Here is a 24,133-nt window from a genome sequence, read left to right as displayed (position 1 = left end):
CGTAGGCCGTGTCAAAGCGGTTCATAAATTATTATCCGTGGTTATAGGGCCTTTGCAACCAGTCAATATCTTTCCCAACTCCTTTGGGAGCATACAGCCGGAGCTGCCATTTCGGCGCTAACAGGTAGCATTCTACAATGCTAGCACTGCCCAACCACGCACTCATTTACAGCTGAGTAGACTGGAACAAGCGGAGTAAAGAATCTTGCTAAAAGATACAACACAATGCTGTGCCGGGACTCGAACCCGCAACCCTTCGGTCACGAGCCCGGCGTCCTACCACTAGACTTCCGTGCCTCATAAACTGCAAAAAACCCTGCAAATACTTGAGACTGCCATTGTGTTTTGTGTATAAAGTAGCTTCCCCTGAATTTGTTTTGAATATTACTGTGGCGCAATTTGGCCAGGATACATCCGTTGACCAGGTAGCTCGATTGCTTTAAGTGAAGGAATAACAATCTGAGGTCCCGGGTTCGAATCCAGACAAAGACCAGCTGAATCTTTTACACTCGGAACACGATTTTGGTTATGTTTATTTTTTTCTTCACAAAAATGTACTGCAAGGTATTTTCTTTCAAAAATGACTTTTATAAAAAGTCATGTGAATAAGAAACGATTCCCATTGCAGTTTTATTTTTGGCAGAGGTATGTAGATTATGAAGGTCTAGTTAAACAAACATTATAACTGTACTTGAATGCACAATTAAGCATATGTTACAAGTACACGATTAATAGATGATGTACAATCCAACAAAAAAGATTGATAGTACTACATGTAGGTAAGGAAGCTAATAGATAGATGTATAACACATTATATAGATGTTTCCCTACTACGTGAGAGAAATAAGGTTAAGCAAAAGTACAAACGAAGGCACACAACATCACACTTCGATGTGATGAGATAGATTGATAGCATGGTTCAGATTTTTACATTGAATATAACAAAATAACATATGAAAAATAAGACATATTTACATTTGCGGTTTGTATGTGTACAGATATATTTACATTTGCGGTTTGTATGTGTACAGATATATTTACATTTGCGGTTTGTATGTGTACAGATATATTTACATTTGCGGTTTGTATGTGTACAGATATATTTACATTTGCGGTTTGTATGTGTACAGATATATTTACATTTGCGGTTTGTATGTGTACAGATATATTTACATTTGCGGTTTGTATGTGTACAGATATATTTACATTTGCGGTTTGTATGTGTACAGATATATTTACATTTGCGGTTTGTATGTGTACAGATATATTTACATTTGCGGTTTGTATGTGTACAGATATATTTACATTTGCGGTTTGTATGTGTACAGATATATTTACATTTGCGGTTTGTATGTGTACAGATATATTTACATTTGCGGTTTGTATGTGTACAAATATATTTACATTCCACTTTACAAATAATATCCTACTGCAAAATATTTCCTTTCATATTTTGCAGTCAAAAAAGTACAATAAACATATTCTGTTTTTTTTGTTTTTTTTGTTTTTTAAATATGAAATAAATGTCCAAGCAACATATACGCTAATAATACATACTAGGCTACCTCTTTAATTTCAATCACGCCCTGTGACATGATTTAAAATGAAACTGACCTGTCCGACGTGTCCCAAATGTTCTCTATAAATAAACAAGTGTCAAACGTCCATTCCACTAAGGCCGTCTGATGTGTACACACTGAATAGTGTTTAAAACTATGAGGTCGTCTTCGCTAACCAGTATCTATATTCTTTGGGCTTTTTTAAACATCTAGTTGAATAAAGTAATTTTTTATACTGAGTAACTAAATATATATTTCAAGCAATTAACAAAAATTAATAAAAATTGCCCCAACATAGATAGAATTTTTACAGACTGATATCTTATTCCATTTTATAGCAGGAAAATATACCATACAAATAATCAAAATTCATAAGGTCTCTGACATTCTCTTTGGGATAAGAAAATAATGAAAATGATATATTTGACATGCTTTGAAAAGTAATATTTAACTGTCGTGTAACTCAGATTAGAAAAAAAGTAGCAAGAACAACGAAAGTACAAAAACAATTGTCATCAACTTTGTGTTTGAATCACTTCACTGCATTTACAAATATATCTCATATGTATCATTATAGCATTTCTACCAAGTATTATACACATATAAAATGATTTCAGAAGATTATATGCATGTTTTTATATTTGTTTCGTTAAATTCAAGCACTAGAAAACTGCATATCATTATAAATAAGTTTAGAATAACACATTTAATGTTTAGTAAGAGGGACCCGACAGTTATTAAACAGTGTATTCTAGAAATATTTCCTGACGCGTAAGAAAAACTATTGGTTGTTTTTGGAGTTTACATCACTTGCAAAATCTAGGTCAAATCCAGGAAAAACATACGTACTCAAAGTAAAAGTCCAGTTAGAAACAACAAAGCCACGAGGCACGCTAACAAGCATTATCAAACAACACGGAAATTCATATCGCACAAGGAAATAAATATGCAAACCCCACACACTTGTGTTTTTCTAACGAATCAAAAAGCACGAGTGTATTGCGCGGACGAATACATACATCCGCGCAGTCAATGAGTGCTTTCTGATTCGTTAGAAAAACACAAGTGTGTGGTCTTGCTTTTATCACACACCTTCCGTATTTGGTAGAGATCTATTCAAAGATTTTATAAACTTTGATATTTTTTGCAAATACCGGGTACAGTTCGCCATGACAAGGGGATTCCCATAAAAGGTAGTTCCGGCTAGTAGGTAAATACAACATTCCGTATTGCACATGTGCAATACAGAACATTGTATTTCATGGTCTGAAAATTGTTTGTTTTACTATAACAAGATTCAACAGGTATGTGATAAAATATTTCTATTTGATGTAACGACAGTAACCAGATAACTACTTCCCTAGTCTTCACGAACTTCTATCTCTCTAAATCAGTTATATTTTAAAGGTACAGTCACCTGTATGTTTTACGTTAAACTGTCTATGTTAATCCGTCAGTATTCGACATCGGTAAGGAACTTCATGATACCCCGAGCAACTTAGCGAATATCGAATTAACTGTCACATTTAACACCACAGGTTTGAGAAGAAAGGATGTTACTATCAAGAAATGGAGAGTTCATGATAACAAAATCAAAATCGTCACCTTATCGCGTGGCTAAATAATTAGTCGTTCATGATGGTCATGTCATAAGTAAAGATGAAAATAAGCAACTTAAGTACATTTAAGAAGGATATGAAGTTTCCTCAGACGTCTATTATGTCACTTTCTTGAAAATAGATCCGGTCTACGTTGTGAAAACTATAAAGAACTAATATTACTCATTATGTACAAGAGGAGGTCCCTGAATGCAGTGTGTTAACTACAGAATCAAGGCAGCTTGACACTCGTCTATAAACACATGTTCACGAATGATTGTATCTTCGTGTTACATCACATGCTACTGATCTGTCATGTGTACCGACTCCAAGTGTTTTATATACAGTTCACGATAATGGATGTTTTGTCAAACATCATCAAACAATAGCTCAATAATTTACTTTCTCAAACGAAACTGCCGTGAGCTTTATCGAGATGCCCATAGCATGCACCACTATCATCAAAAAAATTCAGACACAACCAACAGATATGCTTTCCACATGTCAAACAGGACATATGGTTGCATCCACCGTTCTTTTCTATAGGAGTGGCACAGTTTGGACATCTTTTTCGGTTCGCTTTGTTCTTTTCGAGCCACCTTCTCATTGACACGTCTTCATTTCCCTCTACCTTGAACATGGCACATGTTAAGCCATCATGGAACTGTACTTGGCAACTTGTGCAGATCTTGATGTCACATTCTGGACAGATGAATGACTTACCAGTCTTTGTTACGCGGTAGACAACAGGGCAGTCGGGCGTTACGCAAAAGCGAAATTTTTTATTTCCTTGAAGAAATTTACTGACTGACGAATCAGTTAATTCAGAGACTTTGACAAAACCCATTTTCGACAGATTAATGATATCATGCCACGTAAATGGAGTGGTACACTCATCCTGTTCACATTTCATAGGGAATTCTCTGTTGGTAATACACATTTGGATCTGAACCTGGAGACATTCCTTACAGTATGGGTGACCACAGCATTCCACTCGGTACAAATCTTTTTGCTGTATGGGACAAAAACAAGTAACACATTCTGGTTCATCGGTTTTTTCTAGTCCATCGGGGGACAAATTTGCAATGATATCTGTGATGATTGCATTTGTCTTGGTGACGGCATCATCTTCTCCAAACAATGTCACTCTGTGTTTTCTTGGATCCAGGCGAGCAGCAACTAAGCCTGTCTCCTGACACAATCCAGAGAGATCAGTTTTGTATTTCATCAGAATTGCCTTCAAAACTCCAGGTGGTTTTCCTTCGCCTTTTAAGTCTATCACTTCAGAATTGCCTGTTGAAAGCATCAAAAGAAATTCGTCTATTTTTTGCTTTGCCTTTTGTCGATTCTGTTGGAGCCCATGGATGGAGACGGACATTACCCTGTTGTCTGTAAGGATGAGTGTTCCTGTTTGATTCATGATCTGCTTTAACTTGTTCCTACCTTCCCATGTGAATAACAACTTCAACGAAGTTGATTCTGCACACTCGATAATTTCCCCTTGGGTAATGTCTTGAAAAGACCGTCTAGCCCTGACAAGAGTTTCTACGTCGTCTGTGTTGATATCAACGACTACGTTTTCGTTTCGAAGAGTCTTTGTCTTCACCCGAACTCCGTCCTCTTCAAGATCCAAGACGCATTGATCTATAGCGTCGCTGCTCATTTCGTAAATTCTCTTCGGGATATACAAGGAACAATGCAGAACTGGCTTGGCAGAGACAACCTGATTATTCATTATGAATGAATGATCCATTTTATAACACACTCCTTCGCCATCTTGAGGATTATCAAACGTTACGAATGCAGAGAAGGTGTGGTCGGCTTCTCGTAATGGTTTTAGCTCCAACTCGTATGAACCGGGTGCGACATAACTACTTATTTCAGCACACAGTCGTCTTTTCATTGTGTCAATCAAATCCTTCTTTTCCAGTGGAACTTTTTCTCTTACAACTGTGACCCTTTCGATATCTGTATTAGGATCAAGATCACCAGCGTTTGCTATACTTTCCCTTAAAACGTCTTCATCAACCATTTTGCTTAGTCCGACAACAAACACCTTACCTTCATCTGATTGATTTGGCGAAGGATGAGCTTTTCTTATCTTAGCAAAGGAGTCTCCTACTAGGATGTCACTCCGTCGAATAGCATCGTCAGCATCTAAAAAGGACGCAAAATTGACGAAGGCAAATCCTCGGGAACGTCTCCGACACCACTGTATCCGGACTTTGAACTTCTCGGACCTATCATTTGACATTCGTCTATTTGGTCGGGCAGAAAGATCTGGGTTTCCTCGTGTTTCTGCGACAGCTTTAACTGCGTCTTCTGTTTTCTTGTAAGTTACCTGACCCCATAGAGACGGTGCATTCTTTTTGTGATGATACATTTTGCACTCTTTTATTTTTCCAAATTCACTGAAGTGTTGATACACATCATCGTATCCAAATTCCTCCTTTTTGTTGACAGCACAATGTATCATTACGACATTGTACTCATCAGGCATAAACAAAGTCTTTGTACAGCCTCCAGCCCCTACCACAGCTCTAACAGATCGGTCTGTCGACTTGACGCCAAGTTTTTCTTCTCTTTCCTCGTCAATGAAATTACTTTTGATAGGGTTAAGCACGTTTTCTAACGAACCGTCCAGTGTTTGTTGATTGGACAATTTTGAGAATATCTTCAGCTCGCCATTGTTACGGTCAGCCTCCACCACCACAAGAGATCCATGACATTTTTGTACTAATTTATCTTCAAACTCTCGGAGATATGTGTACCTTGGACCAACGACTTGCCGGAGCACTTCTGATCCGACATATTCTCTATGAACAGGAGTTATCCGTTTTGCCTTTGCTTCCTCTAGATCCACATCAAGAACTCCTTCTTTGATTCCCCTTTTTACAATATCTTCACTGATCGGAGTAATGGCCATCGCAAAGTCCCTTGATGTTCTCATCACCTGGTCGTAGACAATCCACTCTGGTTGACTGGCCAAAGACATCAAAGCTGATGATGGATGAATTTCTACTCTTTGGTCCTTCGTGACTAGTACATAACCTGCTTTCGGATGACCAAGGTAGTGGCTAATATTCTGCCGGTAAACTTTCAAGAGAGGTTTTATCATCAAAAGGTCAATCTTTGCAGGTTCTTCAAACTTGAATGGTACGGTTATTTTCATTTCTCTTTTAAGTGTAGTGAGAATTTCATTCACGATATCTCGTATTCCTTTGATTGCTTTGCCGTTAATTGAATTTTTGTAACACCACTTCCCTTTTGATTTCTCTGGCTGTTTGCTCCATTCCCTGAATACGTTCAAATTTGTCAACATATCGCCATCAACATGACAAAATGGAATCTTCTTCAGGTCAGAAACGTCCTTTTCCTCGGCAGTTCCTACTCGAAAGAAAATTGAGGATCCACTGGCAGCTGCTGCAATTACCATTCCTTCAAGACCAGCTCCAATTTCCAATGAGTCGTAAATGAACACGCCTAGTTTTGGATCAAGGGGAAGCTTCGAAATCCATTTTCCGAGACTTGTGATTTTTCTCTTTGAAACTGCTCCAATATCTTCCAAAGTTTCCATTGCGCTCTCCATAGATTCCGCGGAAGGTGACATAACAAAATCAAACTCCAGTGGGTCAATGTTGAGCTCTATCAGTTTCAACATTGCCTGACCAAGATTCACTCGTAGTATCTCTGGAACCATATTCGTTTCCATTCTGTCATATTCATCTTCTGTGAACAGTCGGTAGCATATACCTGGTCCAGTTCGTCCTGCACGACCTTTTCGCTGATTGGCTGAACTTTTCGTCACTGTTGTAACATTTAACGTGTTCATTTTACGCTTTGCATCGTACTTCATTTCCTTGACCAAGCCAGTGTCGATAACATATCTGATGCCGGGTATGGTAACCGACGTCTCAGCACTGTTGGTAGCGAACACGATTTTGCGTTTACCTACTGAAGGGGGGTCGAATACCTTTCTTTGTTCGTCAGCCTGAAGTTTTCCATGTAGTTGTAAACAAACAAAATTCTGAGGTTTACCTTTGGTGTAATCCTTGTATTTCTCGCAACATTTTTCTGATTCTAGTGGAGAGGTAACAAACACCAGGATGTCTCCTTCAGGTTGATTGTAATGCACATCAATTGCCTTCCTGACACATTCTTCTATGTGGTTTGAAAACGATTCTTGACCAGCAGTTTGTTCTTTCCATATGATATCTACTGGAAACATTCTTCCTGACACAGGTAGTACTGGACATTGTCCGAAGTACTGGACGAAGACCTCAGGGTCAATGGTAGCAGATGTGATCACAACACGGAGGTCAGTGCGGACGGTAAGACAGCTTTTGAGCATACCGAGTAACAGATCAGTGTATATACTTCTTTCGTGAGCTTCGTCTATGATTATACAGGAAAAAGAGGAAAGCTTCCTGTCCTTCAGACATTCCTGCAATAGGATATGATCGGTCATAAATAGCACCTTTGTAAGTGCCGTCTTCTTTTCCTGCATTCCAACCTTATACCCGATAACCTGTCCAACAGATGAACTCATTTCGCAAGCAACGTAAGTAGCAACACTGATGGCGGCTATTTTACGAGGTTGTGTGCAAGCGATCATTCCTGCGTTGGCAAATTCGGTCTGGTAAAGGTACTGAGCCATCTGCGTACTCTTTCCTGATCCTGTTTCTCCAATGATGACAGACACCTGATTGTTCTTCACAATATCAAGTATGTCTGATCTCCTTGCGTACATCGGTAAGGCTTTATCAAGTCTGTTACATTCCACGCCAAAAGCTTTCATAATTGAAATAGCTGGTTTGTCACATACAGCAGAGTCCAGCATTTCAACGAACTTTTGATGAGCCGACGTAATAAAGTTTTGAAACTCTTTTTGTTGAAGTTCCAGTTCCTCTTGTTTATCTTTCAATGCTTGTCTTTCAGAATCCACAACGAAGTATTCCTCTAATGACATAAATTTATCTTTGGACTTCTTTAGTTTCTTCAGTTTTTCTGTCACCTCATCAATCTTTGCTTTATGCTTTGTTAAAGACGAAGCTGCTCTTTTTGTCATTTCCCTTACATAATTATTGAGCATTCCATCTCTTTTCAATTTCGTTGACATAGTTGTCTTGCTTGCGTCTTCAAATGAATAAAAACAGCAGATTTTTGTTTCGGATTTGGCATCATCTGTTTTAAGATCAGCTTCAAGGCGTTGAGCAGCACGTCTACTTGGGAACTGTAGACTGATGATTGTATTTCCAGTATGTGTTTCGACGGTTTGGCCTGTTAATGTAAATTCCATCTTGTTTTGTAGACGATGTTTAATATACCCCAAAATGTTCATATCTTCCTCCCTTATGGTTTCTGCTAATTTCACAAACAATGTTGTAATTTTAGGCTTCGATCCACTGTCAGTGACGCTTATTGAGTGTAACGTTTCTTTTGGATTGACGGGTTTTCTGCCATCCTGTTTGTTGCCTTGATCATAATGCAGCTTTTTTTTTAATTGTGAAGAAGACTTTTGTGTTTTGAATGGTAAAGGTTTTCTTTTTTCCTTATCTTTCTGCAAATTATCAACAAAGGCGTTTGTCTTACTCCTTTTTGTGTCGCTTGCATGGCATTTCGTTTCCATGGATACGGAACTCGATGCACTTGAGTCCTCATCTTGCTCAGTCGGAGCAAAATTGTGTTCTTTATCCGTCTCACTAATAACGTACTCACCACCTTGACCAAACATGTTGTCGGATCGTCTTCTGTTAGCGGAAGTCTGTGTTTTCTGATCACTATAGGTTCCAGACGTACCTAGAACAAAAAAGCAACAAAATTTATATGTTTCCATTTAAATTGCTAGATTTTACCTTACACGAAACATTACCCTCCCCTCCACATTACGTGACAAGCATATCTAAAGCCCGGACGAATCTGGAGAGAGAGAAAAAATACCGCTTAATCGACATCTTGTGACAATGATAATGACATAGTTGATCTTATTGGTGTCCTTTACCCAAATTGTTAATAAGCTTTTATTCAATTTTGAAATCCTTTTAAGGTCGGTTAAAAGAGACTAAATGAGACATTTTCACCGTTTTCGAAAACACCTTTTCGACATCATTGCCACTTGAAACTACAACAAGCTACATTCATTTCTTGTACAAGTTATAGAGCGTTTATCTAGAGCGTGGGGCAAGAATTGCGTTAAGGACTAGTAGCGTTTTAAAGGAAAAAGTTGACGGACGACGGACACCAGACGACGAACGCTGCGCCATGAGATAAGCTCACTTGGCCCTTCGGGCCAGGTGAGCTAAAAACAGAAATGTGCCTAAATTTTCTTAAACTAAAGCTTTCCTGAAATCAAAAGTGAGAGCATTTGTGTTTGTTTTCCTTGTCAGGACACTGCAATTATTAAATACGTGACATATTTACGAGCTGGCGTATTGCCTAAGAATTTTCGACGGTAGGTCTCATATTGTTGTTTTCAAGGTGTTACTCCAGGTTGTATATAGTGTTTGGTCTTAACGCTTCATTAATATTAGTATTAGCCATACATTGAATGAGCAATTGTCTGTATAGTTGTACATAAAGGGTCATAAATCCATTAATAACGGCTGGATAATGGTGGTTATCAAACTTGTCTGAGCTATCATGAGAATGAACCTTCCTATGAAGTTTAAAGTTATTCCGTTGAAAACTAATGGAGATATCGAGCGGATACTGTTTTTGGCAATTGAATAAAGGGCCATAACTCCGTATATTACGGTTTGATAGTTACGGTTGTCGAACTTGTCCGAGCTATCATGGCAATGAACCTTCCTATGAAGCTTAAAGTTAATCCGTAGAAAAGTACTCGAGAAATCGACCGGACACCGTTCGCGCCCATCCGCCCGTCCGCTCACGTGATATCATAACACGACCTGTCATTCGACGGGCGTTTAAAAAATAGTTAGGCTACCTGTTTACGTATAGTTCCTGTAGTCATGGGTTGAATGCAGTAACCATACTTATCGCTGTATAATTAAGGGGAAAGGCACTGTTGCTCTATTGTAGGGACATTAGAAGGCTACTTCAGGATAGCATATATCAAACGCATTGTTTCACATGCAAACGCTCCCTTATAAAACTTCACAAAAGCGTCTAATAAAAGTTCAAATTGGTCGTAATACTAAGAGACCTCTCTGAAAGTACGCAAAGAATATCGCCTTAAAATAGAATCTTACCACGCCACGCGACATGTTGGCGCTTCACATTTTCCATGCGACCGGTATCAACGATGTAGTTACAAAAGTCATGTAGTGTTAGATGTGTGTTGTCGTCAGTGATGTTGATTTAAGATTAATTACGGTTATATATTGCAAAGTCAAAACATCTATCAGAATTTTGATTTCATTCCTTAGAAATTAATGATTCCAGACGGCTTAGTTTTTGGGTTTAGTAGCTGGTGCAATAAAAAAAGTATTTCATTACATTTTTTTTTCGAAACAGTCTTATACTACGCCTGTTTTCGAGATAATAGGATAAGTATTGAGACAGCTTTCACCTACGATTTTAATGCTGAATTTAAAAAAAAATTAAACATACAATATATATAAAATATATAAATACTCCGTGTAATAGAGCCTAGCATTGATCATGTAGCTGCCACTAGCTGTAGGAGACGCTGGGTCGATTCTATAAAAGACAGAAGTGTCTTGATTATTGGGACTTAACCCTCTTATAAAAACATTTGCGCACTGTGTAAATTTTATTTCATGGGGTTCTACTTTTCGCGGTAATGTTTTTCCCCGCGAAAAACACAAATCGCGCGAAATATCAATCGTGACCGTACCACTGTAAACCAAGGCCACTAGATTACGGTAAAATAGATTTTGGCGTTATCCATCCCAACCGTACATACCATTTCAAGCTTTTGCCACCTGACCTGGGTCCGCGAAAAATAGATTCCGGCGAACTATTTGAACATAAAATTTTTACAGTTTTTCTTTGTCAAGCTAACCAGGCTTTGGATAGCTAGGACCTAAATGACTTCCTTGCATGTCAAAACAATTGATTACAATACACTTGGCGAACCTTTTCAACTTTTTCTGTTGTATTGCCATATACCTACATTGCATGTAGCCATCAGTATAGCATTAAAGGTTTGCTTTCAAATTCGTCTGTGATATATAAGTCATGGAACTAGCATAATATTTATAAGCTAATTACTGCAACAACACAGAAAAAAACTAGTATCATTTTTTCTCGTATGACAGATTATACCAATATTTTCGTTTGAGCTCTTCGCTCTCGTGAGAAATACCAGCATTCTACCACACCCATGAAGTACATATGGTATTCCATCCTCGACATTTAAGCGGCTACACTCTTATATGTTCTTCCAGCGCAACGGCTGGAACTTCGAGGATGATCGTATTTCAAGGGAAATAATTAAATATCCTCTTTATACGTTTAGAACATACACGTATATATCACTTGAATACAATAGAAATACAGCACTCACTCTCAGGGGCGAAAGAAGGATAAATTATTTTGCAATACCATGATAAATGAATTTACTAGTATTTTAGGATTTCGATTTATGAAGGGTGTCGGCGAGTTTATTTTTAAAAAACCCAGCTGTAACTTGAGCTTTAGTAATACGTATGAGTATAAAATGAACGAAATGATCATAAGGTGCAGGACATTTTTTACTTTGTTTGACTAACTGCATTATTTACCAAATTTAAAATACATGTTCCTTACTTCGCTTTTTAGTGATTGTTTTGTGATAATATATGTAGACTACATTATTTACCTAACGATATATATATCAACACCTTACCGCAAATCACGATGGAAAACATTCCTAATAAAATGCCATTATTCTTGTATTTCATCGTTGAAGCATGACGTCATCTCATTGTCACTTGCTGGTCATATTTGGTATCAATGGCATGTCATATACCGGAAACGTACATATGATGGCGTTATTAGAATGGTCAGACCGTATGAAAGAAACAAGACAAAAGACCCACTGAGCATGTATCCCTCACATGTTTATTACGCTATGAAAAAGTAAAATATTGCTACTTGCTTCAGACCATGTTTGCCACTGATTTTTTCTTTTTCTTTTGTAAACCCACAGAATTAAAATAGCAACACTTGGGAAAAAAATACAGAAACATTTGTGAACGATGTTGAGTTTGAAATGATCTCGTTCAATTGAAAATAAGCCAAAATTGGCTCAGCAAGTCTCAGAAGAAAGGATATTAGTTTTAAGTTCCGACCAGACAATAACAATGTCTGACCAATAGTAATCAGATCCAATTCAATCGCTATTGGTCTATTGGAAGTTGAGAAGTTGAAAATGTCTCGGGCAAAAGGAAAAACAGGTTACCATTTTCTCTTGTGAACCGTTTTGAAAAATAGTAATTATTAATTAGGGTCATGGCTAGAAAATATGTATAAAGTTTTGCCAAATTGGTCGGATAGAAAATGTGAAGAAAAAAAAAACGGCACTGCCTGTCTGAAGGCCAAGATCTTCAAATCAGCCGTAAAATATCATCGAGTCATGAGGCGATCATTTGCACTAATGTTTGCCAGCTAAAACTCATTATAACTGGAGAAGAAATCGAAATTGTGTTGTTCCATTACCTCTATAGAGATCCGCTACTATACTCCGGGTAGTACTACTATTAATAACCGGCCTCCTGACGACCCACTATATAAAACAAAATACCGTCGTCAGAAGCTACGTTATACTCCGGGGAGAGCTACACGCTCCATTAAACACCATTGAATTCCATTTATGTATTTCTTTTAAGTCTCGTCTCCTTGTGAATCATTGTACGATTACTTAAATAGGTAATCAAGAGGGAAAATCCAAATCTTGTGTGGGTCTACAAACAGATGAGCTCGGCTACGGACATTTAAGATCGATCCAAACGTTCGTCTAAGGCCCTAGATTTCATACAGTTGCGAAAACTCATGTGAAGTTAGTTCAGAATCTGTTTACTCGTATTGAAGTAGTAGTTTTATTTCAAAAGAATTATCTCGTATTTCCTAGTAATGGTCCTTTTTTCTTTCTTTAATAATTTTTAACTCAAAAAGGGACACAATTCTAGTCAGTCATTCTTAATTACAAAATTTCTAATTTTGAGTTCAATAGTGAAATAGTTCTTATTTCAATAACAACTAATTTTTCTGTGATATGCAGTGCTCATCTTGAATTACCCGATCAATGCATAAGCGCTATGATGTATATTTGCTTTTTGTTTATCCTAAAAAACTAAAACATTCTTTTAAATCCTATTCGCGTTAGAATATCAACTGATCTCATAATTTTTTTTTTTTTACCTCAATGTAACTTATATTTGATCTAAGTCATGCATGACTTTATGTGTGTCACCTTTGCAGATCGGCAATTGAAAACAATCCCACCAAAAAAGAGAAAAATAAATCTGCTTAACCCATTGCAATATTTGGGATCTTTATATTTTTTTTCTACCTAGCACCTTGGTTGGAAGAAGTGCATCACATTTTGCTTTAATGTTGAGCGTTCTCCCAGGTCAGGAAGGAAATTGGTTCTGTCCCGAGATAGGGACATTCCAAAGTCATTAAAAATGGTAGTTGTTCCCTAATTAACGTTCAGGTTTTAGGGGAATGGCAACAACTGGTTCACCCGTATAATGTATAATGTGACCGGGCGGAATGCTGTGGTGGGTGCCTTCGGCATGGTATTTCAATTCGATATCACTATAAAGTCGGCATCAGATATTTAATTCCACTCCGAAACTCTATCGGAGTAGAATTAATTTTTAATCCGATAGCAGATCGGCGAAATCAAAAGGAGGCAAATGTATACACCCTGCCTCCTACAAACACACACCCATGCACGCAGCACTATGGCATAAGCTCACTCGGCATTTTGTTTTATGCCATTTAGCTTGCGTGACGTCACCGCGATTTGGAAATTGAGACGGGCTTTTTGTGGATTCTGAGCTAATTCTGATGATTGGAATTAGGAAAAATTACTCTGTCATCCAACACATGTGTGTGATAGGGAAATTCCGACCTGGATGGGGATTTTCAAATTGGTTCAAAACTCTCGGCAAGCCTCGGATTTTACCAAATTTGAAAAACCCTATCGTGGAATTTTCCTATCCTCCTGGTTATGAAAAAAGTCTTACATTCTTATTTTTAAAACAATTCCTTAATTTCCTTTTATTCGTTAACATAATTAATTAGTTCAGGCCATTTTCACTCCCAAAAAAACTGTTTAGCTTGACGATATTCCATTTTACTCTCATGTCCAGTTTCATTACATGTTTTACAATTGTAATCAATTTTGAAACACAACTAATGCAAACCTTTCGTACTGGTTGTCGGAATAGTTCTCTTTTTCGTATCAATTGCATTGTCAGATCCTCCCGAAGCAGACGACAGGTCTACGGTGACTTGAGACATTCGGAATGAAACGTACGCCTCCATGTCTTCTAGAGAGGATGGTTTGTCCATATCTGAAGGGTCACATCCTGTCACTTTGGATGCAGCGCCATCTACGTTAGAACACCGGCTTGTGTAATTTGTTCTGTTGATTTGGTTTGAATTGTAGTAGACTTGAGTAGGTATTACGTCCCTTGGTGGCGGGAACTCTTCTGTTTCAATCCACTCAGCCTATACAACATCAAAGGATGAGATTAAAAGTCATTTTCTCTGTTGATGCTCGCATGATAATTAACAAACACACATATAACGGAATTAAGGTATCCCATGTATACCGAAATCGGCCAACATCGGGAAACTTCGTAATCTGGGAATTCCCCCTAATGTGTATAATGTCGAAGTCGGTGTTTCGTGTCAAAGGTTATTATGTCGACTTTTATATAATGAATCGCAAGGTCAGTGTACTCAAGTTTTTGATGTCGAAGTTAGTGTTAAGCTTTGGTCTGTTTTATCGATTATGCCAGTTTTGCAGTTGGCATCAATATTGAAAGGTGATAAAGTCGTTACTGTGACCTAGGATAGTTTTAATCTCATCTCAAGTACTAGCCTCGTCAGCCAATACACCTATAATATAACCAGGTGGTTAACTCACATTGCCCTATAGTAAAATGACCTTGTTTTAGAAAACATGCGATTATGTCATTATAGTTTATAATAGCATGCCGGGGGCGGACTGGATCAACATCTTTTTTTTTATTTGGAATTTTATGTATGATTTATTGCCATGTTGTAGGTCTTTTCCCCAGTAGGCTGTATGTGAAAAATGTCAGTGGATTGGACACATGACACGGTAAATCCCTAGCTGGTAGTGCCAAACGCACGGCATGTACGCAATTCAGTGTCAGTACAATGCTTCTACGATAGGACACACAATTATTTGTATGGTTGTCCATGCCCTTATATTATTGTGTTAGACATATTTAAAGTAGGTCATGCTGAAGAACAAATTCTGAATGAAGTCACCCATTTTCTTTTACTTTTGTGATTTACTTGTCAAATTTACAAAATCAATTACATGTTGCTATTGACTCTACAGGAAGACATCACCAAACACATTATTTTGTCGCGACAATATCCATTTAACTGTCTGTGTATTATTACCTCAACGCGTCTGTGGATAGCTTCCTTGTAGTGCGCACGTACGTAGTGCATAAGGTTATTAACTGTATGTATATACACGTGTGTACGAACCTGTAGCTAAAAACACTATCATTGTTTACACGGACCGGTTCACCTTATGTGCTGTGTGCTGTTACTGGTGTATGCGTCTGTTTATCGACTACTCGTTTGTAACAACAATATTAAATTGGACTCTGGCCAATTTTATTTAAATTTTTAAGCATTGATGTCATTCATTTCTTGGTTTTACGCAATATAACGACAAAAAGGGCATACGGACAGTGCACTATTAAGAGGCAGTCTTGCCGTTTGATTCAGTACCCGGGCGGGCTCTGCATTCCTCCTCGGGTACAGTTAAACATTCACAACTGTACATTTACCTTTCCCGTTAATCAAATGATTTTTTACAAAATCCATGACAGATATCTATGTAGTTAATAACAGATGGAATTCTGACAAGTTGTACATGATTTATTGTCATTGATACTGTAGAAATAGCCACAACGCTTGATTTTGTTTTAAAAATGGTAGCATATGTTTCCGACAATCATCGGGACCCATGCATCTTAAATGATATCGATCGCAGAATTGTACTGGTATCGCTGAAGTGTTTCAATCACGCTTGAACAACGAGGACCTGATAATCGATCACTACCTACGGTGGCTGATTTGTGCCAACGAAATGGCACAAATCAGCCACCGTAATCGCAGCATATGTTTATAGTATGTTTGGACGTCCCCTGATGTGTTGGGGGTATCAGTACTGTACTGTTACTATAGACGTTTTAGATAAACATAAGGTAAACAGTCCGTTTCCCTTCAGAGTAGAATATACCACCCCAACAAACCCTATAACAGGAAACATCCGAACAATACCGAATCATTTCCCCATCAAAACTAAGGTATTATTCTATAACCTGCGCAGCCCCCATCTTCTGTGAGATGCTGATGATGATCAACAACTTACCACCAGGTCGGCGACCTTTTCTTGGTATTCTCGACATGAGGTCATTGTCTGACAAATCGCCCGAAGTTGAAACCTTCATTCATGACCTGAATACAGGTCTTCTGCTTTCGTTTTAAATTCCGGAAAACGGCGGGACTAAATAAACAGAAAGGAAACAAACGGCCAATATATCCGGGAAAATACGAGACACGTTATGACTAATATTCCTTTGTAGTGATTTATCATTTATTATTTCTGTTTTTATTTTTTTATTTACGGCGGTTTTTGTGACATTTGAGAATTCAGGTGTAGTTTGGCTTACGTTGTTATCTGTATCTGTATGGTATTCACTGCTAGATCCCAATAAAGGTAATATTGCAGCGGGTGAGAGAGCGCAAATGTAATTAAACGCCTCGATAGTGTCACAATTCACAATTGAGTCACTTAGGTGCAGTCTATGGTTGTTTTAACTAGGAACGAGTTCCTGTATTGATCAGACCTACCTGATGGAACGACGAAACCACTGTTGTTTAAACGGGCTGAACGGTCGACAATGTTGGTGGTATCAAGGTCCGTATATGATTTGGCACTGGGAGTTACGTAACTCCATATCAAACTTACTACGCGTTAATGAAATAACATTTGTAAATAGCAACCAGAAGTCAATAGTACGCGAAAGTACGTTATACTATTAAGTAGAGAAGAACTTGAGATACATCTATACAAGCCCCGGCTTACCATTGATGTCAACTGAGCGAAACTGGCACGGATGTTTCTGCCTTGTTTGCGGGCTGTCAGGTATCTCCGAGGTGGTATGGCTGGCACCAACCCCTCAACATAATGCTAGCTGGTCCAGGCCCATTACCTTATACACGCTCTGCGGCCAAAATGTACTTCCATTCTTAGTCTAGTAGAGCTGTTGTAAAAACAAAATTTTCGTGTTTGAGGGTTCTCCGTTTCGCTATTTGACGTTTCGTAGACCCACGACGTACGTTGAACTATGACGTCACACACCAAATGACGTCACACTTTCAGTGTAAACAGAAGGTAGAGTGTCACATACGAAATATAATATACTCTCTGTGATGCTCGGATATTTTATATTATGGTTGGATAAGTAGATTTCAAAACGACTATCCATTGTTTATCATGTCAGATGACTATTATTTCAATGTTTAGATCACCTGAGATTTCTCAGGTAACCTATTGCGATCGCCTTTTGTCCGTCGTTGTCCGTCGTGCGTCCGTAAACAATTTACATTTTCAACTTCTTCTCCAAAAACCAATTTCAATGAAATTTTGCAGAAACCTTCCATGGCCAAAGGTCAACCAAATTTGTGAATTATATGCCCCCAGCCCACAGGGGGCTGGGGGGTGGGGCCAAAAATGGTAAATTGACTAAAATTTCAAAAATCTTTTTCTCAAGACCCAGATATGGTAGAATCAAATACTCTTCATAGATGGAAGGGTATTAAGGTGCTTTACCAAAAGTGTGAATTTCATGATCCTGGGGTCTCATGTTTCACTCTGGGGAGGGGGTAAACTTTACTATAGTTTATATAGGGAAATCACATTTTTGAGTGTCATTTGTTTAATTGCCATTAGAAATCATTTAAACTTGGTTAGAAATGTCGGTTCTGGATGGCAATTTGATGGTATGCACATACAGTTATTAGCCCTTGCTGACCCCCAGGGGCTGATGGGCGAAAAAAATATGTAAAATTGACTGAAATTTCAAAAAGTCTTCTTCTCAGTTCCCAGATAGGGTATAAATACATACTCTTCATAGATAAAAGGGTCTTCAGGTTGTTTAACAAAAGTATGAATTACGTTATCCCATGGCTTCCTGTTCCTCCAAGGGAGGGGGTGAAATTAATAACTACAGTTTATACAGGAAAACAATACTTTTGGGTTCATTTTGTTGATTTTCAACTGCAACTATAACACTATTGACAGCTTGACACTTTGAATATTTAGACCCTGGCCTACCCCAGGGGGTTAGGAGCAGGGTCAACAGGGATAAAATAAATTATATAGGCTGAAATTTCTACAGTCTTCTTATTATAGGACCCGGATATGCTAGAAAGAATTACTCTTCTTAGAGGAAAGGATCTTAAAAGGTGCTTTATCAATAGGCTGAGTTTGAGCTGAGCTGTACCTTTCCTTCCTGGGGAGGGGTTGATTGGAATGAACTCTATGAGATGAGAGTTTGATGCTATTTTACCCTGGTGCTCCTCCAGGGGCTAATTAGAGCGTGGCTTATATACCTTGTAGGTGTAAAATTCTCTTACATTTAACAACATTTTTTTTCTTTGGGTTCAGGTGTTGGAATCAAATACTCCTCATTATTGAGGATAACAGATTTGCCTTTGGGGAGATTCTTAACTGTAGTTTACTGTTGATTGACCTGCGTATTATTGATGTTTTGGTCAAAATCATTCAAGTTTATAGTTTATAGGTCACCTGAGACGAAGTCTGATCAAGTGACCTATTCTTCTAATCACCTTCTGTCCGTCGTCGTCCGTTGTCCGTCGTCCGTCCGTAAATAATTTTGCAGGAACTTTCCGTGGTCAAAAATGCACCAAAATTGTGAATTATATGGTTCCCACCCCTAGGGGCTCTGAGGGGCATGGCTAAAAGGGGTCAAATTGGCTTAAATTTTAAAAATCTTCTCCTACAGACCCAGATATGCTGGAAACCAATACTCTTCATAGGTGAAAGGGTCTTGAGATACTTTATCAAAATTGTGACTTTCATGACCCTCGAGCTTCACGTTTGCCCCTGAGGAGGGGGTGACATTTACTCAAGTTTATGTAGGAAAATCCAACTTTAGAGTATATTTTGTTCATCTTCAACTGGAAATCATTCAAACTTGATTTACATTATAACCATGAGATGACAGTTTGATACTTTGACATTTTTAACCCTGTCTCATCCCGAGGGGCTGAGGGGACCCCAAATGGGGTCATATAGCCAGAAATTTCAACAGTCATCTTCTCCAGACTGAGATAGGCTGGAAACCAATGCTCGTCATAGATGGAAGGGTCTTCAGATGCGTTATCAAAATTATAAATTTCATGACAATCAGACTTCATGTTTGCCCCTGGGGAGGGGGCGAAGTTTACTATACTTTATACAGGAAAATGATACTTTTGGGTATGTTTGGTTCATTTTCAATTGGAAATAATTCAAACTTGACAGCCAACATAACTATGAGAAGACAGTTTGATACTTTGACAGTTTGGGCTTTGGCCATCTTGGAATTCTTCTCCAGACTCAGATATGGCTTCATTGACTTAAGTACTATCCCTGAACAAGCAATGTCTGTCACATGCACAGAAGCAAAATTATTATTTCAAGAAGAATAAACTGGAAAAGATTAAAATAATGGCGTACACATCCATAGTGTTATATCATAAATAACTTTGTAAAAGGTCCGGTTGTTCTCTTAAACAACACTTTGTATGTTTGTCGTTTATCATGTTAATTTTAACATTATTAACAAAATATGCGACCTTTTTATCACAAAAAGCTCAAAACAAATATTTTTCTTATATCAACTTGTGTTAAATTTAGATGATGTTGTCAACTCACAATTTTTTTTCTCTCCATTTAGTTGTATGTAATTTATGTTCAGTATAAAAAGATGCAAAGCTTCCAAATGGCAAATTACAATACACAAAAACTTGTTGAATCAATATATTAGATATTTGATAGGACAGCTATTTTCTTTTTAGACAGTAATCTTACTCAAATAAACAACAGCTCGTTCTACTGTAATAGGGAAGAAAGAAGTGGAAAGATGAGATGCCCCAGCTGGAATCGAACCCACAACCCCAGGTTCCGGAGGCCTACGCTCTACCACTGAGCTAATGGGACATGTCGACTGACTGACAGAACCACTATTTGCACATAGTACATATACTACCCAGATCTTTCACGCTACTTTTGCATTACTTGTAGTTCAAGTTACCTTTGTTACAAAATGATTTCTTTTTCATTTGACAACATCGATAACATCAGTTTTTACATAACTCAGGTGATCGTTAAGGCCTATGGGCCTCTTGTTAATTTAAAAAAATGCTTTAAAATAAATGACGTCATCAATATGAATGGGAATTTTGGAAATTCCTGGAAACTGAAAGTGGAAGGTAGTCTTTTTTTTCGTCAGGAGTAAGGACATTTATAGATGTTTTCCACATTGTATACTATCTACTAGTTGGGTGTACATTTTCTACAAAGTTCGTATATAACGTAGTCTAGTGAAATGACATTTACTTTCGCTTTACCAACTGAGTTACCTGATCGCTGACGATCGACCAAGTCCAGTTCCTCTATATTCCTCCATTCTTTATCTAATTCTTTGCCCCTAAATACATCACTATTTAAAACCAAAAAACACATGACGAGGAAACGAAGTTAATTAGAATGATCTTTTCTCGCCCGAGTTCCCCTAGTCATATTTAATATATTCATCTCTCTAGAAAAGTAAGCAAGAGGCACCAAGCCCGAGTTCAAAGTTACTTAAGCAGACGGAAACAATGGAGCGTAAGCATGATTTACATAACGTTAACAAAATATTCCGAATATGTATTGCCCATGTGATAGAGAAAAAGGATACTTTGTTTCCCCCGATTAATCATGTTTGACTTTGGCTTCACCATCGTGATCAATTTCCGTGAAACAAATAATCATGTTTCCCTGCACAAAGGACAAGAAATGTTCAATATAAAACAGTATAAATATACACCAGTTCCATTGTGAGGTACTCCCACTTGATTTCACACCACATAATTTAAGTTCGATTGCATGTTTTAAACAGCGACAGCCACGATATATTCTCTCTCTAAGAAAAACATATCACCAATATTTTCAGACTATGCTGATTGATAATGCTTACCTGTAACAAGTAACATCATTTACAAGCTTTATGAGTGAGAACGCAAAAAAGGGAGACAACTTTTTGACTCGTGCCCTTTCCAGGCCTCGGACATACGATTCCCGGCACCAACTATCCTCGTTACTCCAGGAGTTACGTCCACCTTCGCTCTCTGCACCCCTGTAATATGTCATAGCGAAATTGAAGGCACGCGGATAGCTATTTGATTGGTCTCATGTAAATTAACCTGACCAGTCATTAGGCAGATACCTGTCCTTTGAAGATTACAAAGGAGTAATAACCTGGTCAACGAATGTATCCTGGCCTAACTTTTTCTACAGTTTAATCTAACCGGAAGTTAAGGGGAGTCTACTCTATATATGAAAGAACAATGCTGTTGAACAGGGATCATTAAAATAGGTTTTATTGACACAATATTGACTGTTCTAACTCAAGTGTGACACCAACCTTCTGTTATAATCTGAAAATAGAATTTAATTCAAAGAGAAATACTTTCATCATGTCTCCCGTGACGTACATGCATGTTCAGTCAGGCGACTGAATCAAGTCCACTTCAGACTCTTCGAGTTTTGCATGTGTTTTTGTAATACATTTCCTTGACGTTTTAAATTATCAATAAAGCTCATCAACTAACATCGACCTTGTTTTAATACATTGGCAGGTACAATGACTGAGGACACTTCAACGATAAACCTTATCAGGACTCTGTGTGGTCGGATTAAGTGTAGACACAGTTACTCGTGACAATATCCTTACAACTCTAAGTGGCATTGACGATGACGTGTGTATTGATTGCAAACGTTTTATCAATAACCGTGCTCCACAGGAACCTGAGAGGTTATAGCGTTCTTTCGGCCTTAACTTATGTGTTCAAAGTAATTTTACACGCTTTTGGGGTTTAGACCAATTTACGGTAAAAGTGCTACCCACACTGAAATATTGATCTAAATCCCTAAAATATGTAAACTTACAATGAAAAGCACAGTCTAGGTCCAAATGGAGCTTAAACAATTATCTTTAAGGGATCTAATTATCTTTTAATCGATATAAAGTGTTTGAATCTCTTTCAAATATAATAGATAAAGCAAAAGAGACGTATAGATCACATGTATGATGTGTGATACGTACACTCTGTTTCTGTAAAGGGAATGATGTACAGTCAATATATTTAAAGACTTAACTGACCTATATTGTCCTAATCACGGAGCAAAATCAAACAATGAAAATATGTGCTAATTTCACTGTTTTTATTATCAAAATCATCATGCACATTTCAATGAGTAGCTTCAGGTGGTTTTTTTGCAGTGGTACGGAGATCCTTAAATTTGTTTTTGTAATACACTTTTTTTGTAACTAACGCGACTGGGCAGGATTCTACGATCTGTTGACCAGTTTACTCAGTTGGTAAGAGCCACAGCTTACCGATAGGATGTTCATGGTTCCAACCCTGATCTTGCCATTTTCTACACTCTGAAACGCATCATAGATTGATTTTCTTTTCTCATTTCAACTTTATTATCTTTCGATAAAAAAATCCACATTATATAGTTTTCTATTCAGAACTATAGACTATAGTCGTGCAATAAAAAATAGCTTTCAATGCAGTGTTAAATATCCTTAAAGTCACCCGTGATATGTTGTAGTATATCTAGTGGTCAGCGTTTGGTCACCAGTATTAACAAATTACTTTCTTCCCCTAATCGATGGAATCTGAAGTTAATTTCACCATTATCAAACACTCAATAGCTTTCAAGTAAACTTTATTTTATTCATTTTTAACAACAATTATGAAAGTTATTTCAAATTATATCAATCTTTTGTTTTGGCCCGGATGTTAGTGCGCACGGGGGATCTTATTGTGGGAGGAAACCGGATTACCCGGAGAAACCCCACGTGGGCGGGCAGGTGACCCCATACCGTTTCACGTCCGATCGGGGAATCGAACCCCGGCCGCCTTGGTGAAACATGAGCGCGCTATCCACTGCTCCACTCGACCATCCAGCTTCCAAGTATGTTTTACACTGCCAAACTTAACATGAAAACGAACTGCGATATGGACGCTACTCACTTCTATCCTCGTTGTTTTTATTTTATTTTTCGGCCATACATACCACATTCGCCAGCATCGTCCCGTGTCCGTAACGATGATAGCCGACTTGACTTCAATTCTTCGTCTTTGAGTTCAGTCAATCATTAATCAGCGGAGAAATGAACATATGCGACAAAATATACAGAAGTGACATAGACTACTGTAACAGTATGGTTAACATCAATTAGTCCATGTTTTGTTCACTTGTTTGATTATTCCGTCTTTGCGTATTGCAGAGTTATCTTATCTTGGGAGCAGGTATTCATTGTTACGTCACTTGTTTGTGAGAGTAACGTCATCAATTTTTGAGAAAACGACGTAATTTTGACGCACAAACCAATGACGTAACAATCAATACCTGCTCCCAAGAGAAGATAACTCTGCAATACGCAAAGACGGAAAAGACATATTCAGAAGTCATTGTCACTTTAAATTTGCATGCTAAGA

At 37.9% G+C, this 24,133-nt stretch overlaps 1 protein-coding gene across 2 annotated transcripts; it reads right to left on the bottom strand.

Annotated features, from left to right (window-relative positions):
• Positions 1-2,943: 2,943 nt before the first annotated feature.
• LOC110461348 (ATP-dependent RNA helicase DEAH12, chloroplastic-like) lies at positions 2,944-17,704 on the bottom strand. 2 transcript variants are annotated; one of them, XM_021514789.1, is made up of 3 exons: positions 17,436-17,704; positions 14,497-14,803; positions 2,944-8,956 (listed from the first exon to the last, which is right to left on the bottom strand). In XM_021514789.1, the coding sequence occupies exons 1-3, from the start codon at positions 17,436-17,438 to the stop codon at positions 3,564-3,566; spliced, it is 5,703 nt and encodes a 1,900-aa protein (XP_021370464.1). In that variant the 5' UTR covers positions 17,439-17,704; the 3' UTR covers positions 2,944-3,563. The 2 variants fall into 2 exon arrangements, with proteins under 2 accessions (XP_021370464.1, XP_021370463.1); XM_021514788.1 differs by lacking the exon at positions 17,436-17,704 and adding an exon at positions 16,719-16,828.
• Positions 17,705-24,133: the final 6,429 nt, after the last annotated feature.

Source organism: Mizuhopecten yessoensis, unplaced genomic scaffold (assembly GCF_002113885.1).
Source record: "Mizuhopecten yessoensis strain PY_sf001 unplaced genomic scaffold, ASM211388v2 scaffold10603, whole genome shotgun sequence".
Lineage (NCBI taxonomy): Eukaryota > Metazoa > Mollusca > Bivalvia > Pectinida > Pectinidae > Mizuhopecten > Mizuhopecten yessoensis.
This window is presented reverse-complemented; position numbering and strand designations above follow the sequence as displayed.

Excerpts from the sequence above, each read along its gene's own strand:
- LOC110461348 (XM_021514788.1), bottom strand. The coding sequence starts at position 16,763 with ATGACCTCATGTCGAGAATACCAAGAAAAGGTCGCCGACCTGGTG. Across the intron at positions 14,804-16,718 it reads AAAAGGTCGCCGACCTGGTG|GCTGAGTGGATTGAAACAGA; the intron begins GTAAGTTGTTGA and ends GATGTTGTATAG. Across the intron at positions 8,957-14,496 it reads TCCGACAACCAGTACGAAAG|GTACGTCTGGAACCTATAGT; the intron begins GTTTGCATTAGT and ends TTTTTGTTCTAG.